General features: G+C 30.5%; 1 protein-coding gene across 1 annotated transcript in view; it reads left to right on the top strand.

Moving 5' to 3' along the window:
* Positions 1-10081, top strand: part of LOC111683216 (calbindin-32) — a 28933-nt gene that overhangs the window by 12476 nt on the left and 6376 nt on the right. Inside the window, 4 exon segments of the mRNA XM_046955860.1 lie at positions 695-784; positions 5477-5573; positions 5718-5773; positions 5775-5855. Coding sequence (XP_046811816.1) covers positions 695-784; positions 5477-5573; positions 5718-5773; positions 5775-5855 — 324 coding nt within the window.

Genomic DNA, 10081 nt, shown 5'->3' with positions numbered 1-10081 from the left:
GACTAGACTATAGACTATACTATAGACTAGACTACAGACTAGACTATAGACTAGACTATAGACTAGACTATAGACTAGACTATAGACTAGACTATAGACTAGACTATAAACTAGACTTTAGACTAGACTATAGACTGGACTATAGACTAGACTATAAACTAGACTATAGTTAAGAATATGGACTAGACTATATTCTAATCTATATGCTATAAAATATACCATTGAAAAATAGTTTTATTATATATATTTTTGAAAAAAGCTAACTAGAGCTTTTCTTTAACCCCAAATTATAATGTCCTCGTTGTTAATAAAATGAACAAAACCAAACAATCAAAAAAAAAAAAAAACTAACTATAATTAAGGGTTCAAAGACATATTTTCTGAAAAATGACATTTATGATTTATTTAAAAGAAATATTGCTAAATTAACAAAAAATAACGAAAAGAAAAAATAATATAAATGATGACAGGGAACAAGAACAAAAAAGCACAAGAAATTTGTCATATTTTAGCAATTAAATTAACCTTTTTGCCAACTTCTTTCTATGCCTACCAAAATATCTTTTCCCTAAAATTCTGTTTTTTTTACTTAACAAAGCATCATTTATATTTTATAAGTTAAAATGATGAAACCTTTTCTTTTGATTTCATTTTTTTTCCTATTTATCTTTTCATTTCTTTGCCAACCATGAAGGCTGTCACTGACACAATGTTGGGAGAATTGAAATCATGTTTTATGGAGGCCTACGATGATAATCAAGATGGTAAAATTGATATTAGAGAGGTAAGTGGGGTAACAAGACAAACTTAAACTATAATGTAAAGAAAACATTATTTGTTATAACCAAAAGTTAACGAAACCCAAAATAATTGAATTGTATAGAACTGTAAGTAAAAAGTATGTGTAGTACTAGTGAACAAAACAGTTAGGAGTGTTTTTGAATAGGTTACTAACAACTCTCTCTTAAACTTGTCAGCTTTTAGAACATCCAGCCTTTTGGGAAAGACATGATAACAAAAAAACTCAAAGAAAATTGCTGAAACAAATTTTTAATTTTTGTTGAGAAACACAATTTGGATATCGTTTTTTTTTTCAATTTATTTAAATATACACTTCATTTGGTTTTTAACACACTTGACTAAAAACATTCCTGATCATTTAAGGCCTGAAAATTATTTAAATCCTATTTTCTTGGCTATAAAGGCATAGACAAGTAATTCTTTTTTTAAGGCTTAATGAAAAAGAAAATATGTTTTCATATTTAATGAGATATTTAAGAAAAAGTTAAATTTTAAGTGTAAAGAGTATTCTATAAAAAAATGTTATAGAAGAGATTGTAAAACAGACTATAGACTAGAGAAGATAATACACTACATAATAAGCTAAACTCTTAAATATATTAAAGACTAGACAATAGACTAAGCTTTAGACTAGACTATAGACTACACTATAGACTAGACTATAGACTAAACTATAGACTAGACTATAGACTAGACTATAGACTAGACTATAGACTAGACAATAGACTAGACTATAGACTAGACTATAGATTAGACTATAGACTAGACTATAGACTAGACTATAGACTAGACTATAGACTAGACTATAGACTAGACTATAGACTAGACTATAGACTAGACTATAGACTACTATAGACTAGACTATAGACTAGACTATAGACTAGACTATAGACTAGACTATAGACTAGACTATAGACTAGACTATAGACTAGACTATAGACTAGACTATAGACTAGACTATAGACTAGACTATAGACTAGACTATAGACTAGTCTATAGACTAGACTATAGACTAGACTATAGACTAGACTATAGACTAGACTATAGACTAGACTATAGACTAGACTATAGACTAGACTATAGACTAGACTATAGACTAGACTATAGACTAGACTATAGACTAGACTATAGACTAGACTATAGACTAGACTATAGACTAGACTATAGACTAGACTATAGACTAGACTATAGACCAGACTATAGACTAGACTATAGACTAGACTATAGACTAGACTATAGACTAGACTATAGACTAGACTATAGACTAGACTATAGACTAGACTATAGACTAGACTATAGACTAGACTATAGACTAGACTATAGACTAGACTATAGACTAGACTATAGACTAGACTATAGACTAGACTATAGACTAGACTATAGACTAGACTATAGACTAGACTATAGACTAGACTATAGACTAGACTATAGACTAGACTATAGACTAGACTATAGACTAGACTATAGACTAGACTATAGACTAGACTATAGACTAGACTATAGACTAGACTATAGACTAGACTATAGACTAGACTATAGACTACTATAGACTAGACTATAGACTAGACTATAGACTAGACTATAGACTAGACTATAGACTAGACTATAGACTAGACTATAGACTAGACTATAGACTAGACTATAGACTAGACTATAGACTAGACTATAGACTAGACTATAGACTAGACTATAGACTAGACTATAGACTAGACTATAAACTAGACTATAGACTAGACTATAGACTAGACTATAGACTAGACTATAGACTAGACTATAGACTAGACTATAGACAAGACTATAGACTAGACTATAGACTAGACTATAGACTAGACTATAGACTAGACTATAGACTAGACTATAGACTAGACTATAGACTAGACTATAGACTAGACTATAGACTAGACTATAGACTAGACTATAGACTAGACTATAGACTAGACTATAGACTAGACTGTAGACTAGACTATAGACTAGACTGTAGACTAAACTATAGACTAGACTATAGACTAGACTATAGACTAGACTATAGACTAAACTATAGACTAGACTATAGACTAGACTATAGACTAGACTGTAGACTAGACTATAGACTAGACTATAGACTAGACTATAGACTAGACTATAGACTAGACTATAGACTAGACTATAGACTAGACTATAGACTAGACTGTAGACTAGACTATAGACTAGACTATAGACTAGACTATAGACTAGACTATAGACTAGACTATAGACTAGACTATAGACTAGACTATAGACTAGACTATAGACTAGACTATAGACTAGACTATAGACTAGACTATAGACTAGACTATAGACTAGACTATAGACTAGACTATAGACTAGACTATAGACTAGACTATAGACTAGACTATAGACTAGACTATAGACTAGACTATAGACTAGACTATAGACTAGACTATAGACTAGACTATAGACTAGACTATAGACTAGACTATAGACTAGACTATAGACTAGACTATAGACTAGACTATAGACTAGACTATAGACTAGACTATAGACTAGACTATAGACTAGACTATAGACTAGACTATAGACTAGACTATAGACTAGACTATAGACTAGACTATAGACTAGACTATAGACTAGACTATAGACTAGACTATAGACTAGACTATAGACTAGACTATAGACTAGACTATAGACTAGACTAGACTATAGACTAGACTATAGACTAGACTATAGACTAGACTATAAACTAGACTATAGACTAGACTATAGACTAGACTATAGACTAGACTATAGACTAGACTATAGACTAGACTATAAACTAGACTATAGACTAGACTATAGACTAGACTATAGACTAGACTATAGACTAGACTATAGACTAGACTATAGACAAGACTATAGACTAGACTATAGACTAGACTATAGACTAGACTATAGACTAGACTATAGACTAGACTATAGACTAGACTATAGACTAGACTATAGACTAGACTATAGACTAGACTATAGACTAGACTATAGACTAGACTATAGACTAGACTATAGACTAGACTATAGACTAGACTGTAGACTAGACTATAGACTAGACTGTAGACTAAACTATAGACTAGACTATAGACTAGACTATAGACTAGACTATAGACTAAACTATAGACTAGACTATAGACTAGACTATAGACTAGACTGTAGACTAGACTATAGACTAGACTATAGACTAGACTATAGACTAGACTATAGACTAGACTATAGACTAGACTATAGACTAGACTATAGACTAGACTATAGACTAGACTATAGACTAGACTATAGACTAGACTATAGACTAGACTATAGACTAGACTATAGACTAGGCTATAGACTAGACTATAGACTAGACTATAGACTAGACTATAGACTAGACTATAGACTAGACTATAGACTAGACTATAGACTAGACTATAGACTAGACTATAGACTAGACTATAGACTAGACTATAGACTAGACTATAGACTAGACTATAAACTAGACTATAGACTAGACTATAGACTAGACTATAGACTAGACTATAGACTAGACTATAGACTAGACTATAGACAAGACTATAGACTAGACTATAGACTAGACTATAGACTAGACTATAGACTAGACTATAGACTAGACTATAGACTAGACTATAGACTAGACTATAGACTAGACTATAGACTAGACTATAGACTAGACTATAGACTAGACTATAGACTAGACTATAGACTAGACTATAGACTAGACTATAGACTAGACTATAGACTAGACTGTAGACTAAACTATAGACTAGACTATAGACTAGACTATAGACTAGACTATAGACTAAACTATAGACTAGACTATAGACTAGACTATAGACTAGACTGTAGACTAGACTATAGACTAGACTATAGACTAGACTATAGACTAGACTATAGACTAGACTATAGACTAGACTATAGACTAGACTATAGACTAGACTATAGACTAGACTATAGACTAGACTATAGACTAGACTATAGACTAGACTATAGACTAGACTATAGACTAGACTATAGACTAGACTGTAGACTAGACTATAGACTAGACTAGAGACTAGACTATAGACTAGACTGTAGACTAAACTATAGACTAGATTATAGACTAGACTATAGACTAGACTATAGACTAGACTATAGACTAGACTATAGACTAGACTATAGACTAGACTATAGACTAGACTATAGACTAGACTATAGACTAGACTATAGACTAGACTATAGACTAGACTATAGACTAGACTATAGACTAGACTATAGACTAGATTGTAGACTAGACTATAGACTAGACTATAGACTAGACTGTAGACTAGACTATAGACTAGACTATAGACTAGACTATAGAGTAGACTGTAGACTAGACTATAGACTAGACTATAGACTAGACTGTAGACTAGACTATAGACTAGACTATAGACTAGACTATAGACTAGACTATAGACTAGACTATAGACTAGACTATAGATAGACTATAGACTAGACTATAGACTAGACTATAGACTAGACTATAGACTAGACTATAGACTTAAACTATAACTTTTAGACTAAACTATAAACTAGACTAAACACTAGTTTGCATACTGAACAAAAGACTAGACTTGACTTTACGACCATTGATTGACAATTTTTTATAAAATTAATATTTTAAGTTATCATATAAATCTTTTATTTTACCTTCTAGTTGGCCCAGTTATTACCCATGGAAGAAAATTTCCTGCTATTGTTCCGTTTTGATAATCCTCTAGAATCCAGTGTGGAATTTATGAAGGTAAAAAAATTTAAACAATAGAATTCATAGCATACATAAACTGTTTAATATTTAAAGAAATCTATGATCTACTTTAAGGCTTCAGAATATCATTTTATAATGTTGATATTATGTAAATTGTTTTCTTTATTTTCTTTTGTCTCATTTTCAGATCGGCGTGAATATGATACCGATAACTCTGGCTACATTGAAGCTGACGAACTAAAAAATTTTCCTACGTGATTTACTCAAAGAGGCCAAGAAAATAAATGATGTTTCAGAAGATAAATTAATTGAATACACAGATACCATGGTGAGTTTTGGTAGTTTGTAATGTTTATTTACAGTTTTTTTGCGTTGTTTTTTTATTATTATTAATATTATCAAGAAAAGACAATAAACAGAGAAATTTATTGCAAAATAGACTATAAATAATAATTTGTTAAAGTAAGATTTTTATCCGCCACAGCATGTAACATAAATTACAAAATGTTGTAAATTTAAGACAGAATTTATTTTTCACATTTATATTTTGTTTAAGTCATCACAAATTATAATTGATTTGTGCTATGCAGCTAAATATATGTATTTGCTTAATAACATTTCTAAAATTAATGACAAAAGCTCCTATACAATTTTTAGAAAAAATGTTTTTCGTACTAATGAAAACAAGAAATTTTACCATGAAAACTTATCAATTTGATGAATTCCAGTCAGCAATATGCAATGATGGCTTAGTTTTGAATTGGTGTTTTTTTCGCTATGTTTTCAATTCAATTATAAATACTGCAGATTTATGCATAAAATTTTAAAAATTTCATTGCTTGTTTTCCATGAATATTGATTATATTTAATGATTATGACATTGATGATGGATATTCAAACATTGTTTAGCATAACGTTAGGCTGTGTTGTAGTTGCTTCATTTAATATACAACAAATAGAAAATTTTGATGATAAACAAGTATTTGTGTAAGTTAAAATATTAAAACATATTTTAAAGGAAACCGTTGCTGAACAAGTTAATATTATTCATACGCGTATACTGTTGTATAATTTAATGGAATTTATATGAAAATATTTCTAATAATATAGGCTTATACATTTATAGCTATTGAAATATTGTATAATTTTGATAAGTGTTTATTTTAATGAAATTAATTGGATATTGTGTAATAAATTTGTTCTATAAATTACATACGCATAGTATAAAAAATTTATGAGTTTAAATAATAGTTGTGCAATTAAATCAATAAATTTTACATTTAGACAGACACAGAAATATATATAAAGAGTAGAAACTACGGTATTTTCTATAATCACATATTTACCTAAGAATTTAGTGTATAGATCATTCTCTAATCTAGTTCTGTTCTCGTTCTTTTCTAGTTCTGTGCTAGTTCTATTCTAGTTCTGTTCTAGTTCTTTCTAGTTCTGTTCTAGTTCTGTTCTAGTTCTGTTCTAGTTCTGTTCTAGTTCTGTTCTAGTTCTGTTCTATTCTAGTTCTGTTCTATTCTAGTTCTGTTCTAGTTCTGTTTAGTTCTGTTCTAGTTCTGTTGTAGTTCTGTTGTAGTTCTGTTGTAGTTCTGTTGTAGTTCTGTTGTAGTTCTGTTGTAGTTCTGTTGTAGTTCTGTTGTAGTTCTGTTGTAGTTCTGTTCTAGTTCTGTTCTAGTTCTGTTCTAGTTCTGTTTTAGTTCTGTTCTATTCTAGTTCTGTTCTAGTTCTGTTCTATTTCTGTTCTAGTTCTGTTCTAGTTCTGTTCTAGTTCTGTTCTAGTTCTGTTCTAGTTCTGTTCTAGTTCTGTTCTAGTTCTGTTCTAGTTCTGTTCTAGTTCTGTTCTAGTTCTGTTCTAGTTCTGTTCTAGTTCTGTTCTAGTTTTGTTCTAGTTTTGTTCTAGTTCTGTTCTAGTTCTGTTCTAGTTCTGTTCTAGTTCTGTTCTAGTTCTGTTCTAGTTCTGTTCTAGTTCTGTTCTAGTTCTATTCTAGTTCTGTTCTAGTTCTGTTCTAGTTCTGTTCTAGTTCTGTTCTAGTTCTGTTCTAGTTCTCTTCTAGTTCTGTTCTAGTTCTGTTCTAGTTCTGTTCTAGTTCTGTTCTAGTTCTGTTCTAGTTCTGTTCTAGTTCTGTTCTAGTTCTGTTCTAGTTCTGTTCTAGTTCTGTTCTAGTTCTGTTCTAGTTCTGTTCTAGTTCTGTTCTAGTTCTGTTCTAGTTCTGTTCTAGTTCTGTTCTAGTTCTGTTCTAGTTCTGTTCTAGTTCTGTTAGTTAGTTCTGTTTCTAGTTCTGTTCTAGTTCTGTTCTAGTTCTGTTCTAGTTCTGTTCTAGTTCTGTTCTAGTTCTGTTCTAGTTCTGTTCTAGTTCTGTTCTAGTTCTGTTCTAGTTCTGTTCTATTTCTGTTCTAGTTCTGTTCTAGTTCTGTTCTAGTTCTGTTCTAGTTCTGTTCTAGTTCTGTTCTAGTTCTGTTCTAGTTCTGTTCTAGTTCTGTTCTAGTTCTGTTCTAGTTCTGTTCTAGTTCTGTTCTAGTTCTGTTCTAGTTCTGTTCTAGTTCTGTTCTAGTTCTGTCCTAGTTCTGTTCTAGTTCTGTTCTAGTTCTGTTCTAGTTCTGTTCTAGTTCTGTTCTAGTTCTGTTCTAGTTCTGTTCTAGTTCTGTTCTAGTTCTGTTCTAGTTCTGTTCTGGTTCTGGTTCTGTTCTAGTTCTGTTCTAGTTCTGTTCTAGTTCTGTTCTAGTTCTGTTCTGGTTCTGTTCTAGTTCTGTTCCAGTTCTGTTCTAGTTCTGTTCTAGTTCTGTTCTGGTTCTGTTCTGGTTCTGTTCTAGTTCTAATTCTGTTCTACTTCTGTTCTGTTACTTGTGTTCTAGTTAATAACTTCATTACATTAACAGAATTAAATGATTAACAAATATATCAGAAATGTTTGATTCGGTGGTGACTTTAACGAAATAATCAAAATTAATGTTTTAGGTAACATGCTGAAATGTTGTGTTAAATCATAAAATGAATGCCAATTAAGGCATTTTGGTTATTAAAGCCATAGCTGTATATTTATTAAGGTTCCTCTTATCCTATAACTTGTTTAATGTTACTGTCAAATACCAATTTGCATACTTATGATACAGGCGTGAAAGAATTCAAAAATTGAGCAATTTTAGGGTCTAAAGGCAAAGAGGAAGACACAAACCTACACCAATTTAGTTGTTGAACAATAAATATACATTTAAAAGCAATTGTATGGTAAAGCAAAAAAAGCGAAACAAATAAAAATGGTTGTATTTAACTTTCTTTCAATTTTTATTTTTACATAACATAATGTCCTGACGCCCACTTACTCGTATTGTTTTCGGTCGTTTTTGTTATAATAAATAGGCAGCAGCTGTAAAGCATAAAATAAAACCAAAACAGTCTCATAACATGGTTAATAGCTACCCGTACTTAAATTCCGCCCATAGCTTTCACTCTACTTATAGATACGTTGCCAAACGCCAAAAGTATAGGCAATTTAAAAGTGTTTGTTTTATTGAAGGGATTCGCAGTTACATTATGTATAACCATGCCAGAGGATATGCTACAAAAAATATAAACATTTTATTTTTATAGTTATTTTTGACAGCATACTTTCTTGGGCAAAGTAATAAATTTATTTTGCACTAAAATTTACAATTTCTCTGTTTTGGTGCTTTTAATTTTACTATAAAATATTAATTTTCTTTTGAGAACAAATTAATTAGCACACTTTTAGGGATATTAATTTCTAATAAAATCTTTATGCTAGTCATTTAAGCATAGATAGGTGTATGATTTTGTAATAAATATTAATTTAATGGCCAGCATTATGTTAAAAACATTAATTTTTCACTTTAGTAAAAAAACATTAGCACATTTTTAGGGGATATTATTTTGTAATAAATAAAGTAGGATTTAAGGGTTTAAAATATTATGGACATTTTTACTAAGTAAAATAAATGTTCAATTTTCTTAATGAAACACTTAAGAATTCAAGGAAAAATTTAGATAAACTTGATTACAGACTAGACTTTTGATTTTGCTATTGACTAGAACATGTATTAGACTACAAGCTAGACCATAAACTACAGTAAATACCTGACTATAGACTACACTAAGGACTAGATCATTGACAAAACTACAGACTGGACTAGACTACAGACTAGATTACAACCTATTCGATAGGCTACACTTTACACAATACTATAGACTAGACTATAGACTATAGTATAAAATATACTATAGACTATACTATAAAATAGACTATAGGTTAGATTACAGACTATTCTATATACTATACTATAGACTAGATTATAGACTAGCCTAAAGTCTTGACTTTAAACTAGACTATAGACTTGACTTCAGAGTAGACTATATACTAGACTATAGAATAGAGTATAGGTTAGAACATAGGCTAGAACATAGGCTAGAATATAGGCTAGACTAGACTATAGACTAGACTATAGACTATAGACTAGACTATAGACTAGACTATAGACTAGACTATAGACTAGACTATAGACTAGACTATAGACTCGACTATAGAC

Source organism: Lucilia cuprina, chromosome 6, assembly GCF_022045245.1.
Source record: "Lucilia cuprina isolate Lc7/37 chromosome 6, ASM2204524v1, whole genome shotgun sequence".
Lineage (NCBI taxonomy): Eukaryota > Metazoa > Arthropoda > Insecta > Diptera > Calliphoridae > Lucilia > Lucilia cuprina.
This window is presented reverse-complemented; position numbering and strand designations above follow the sequence as displayed.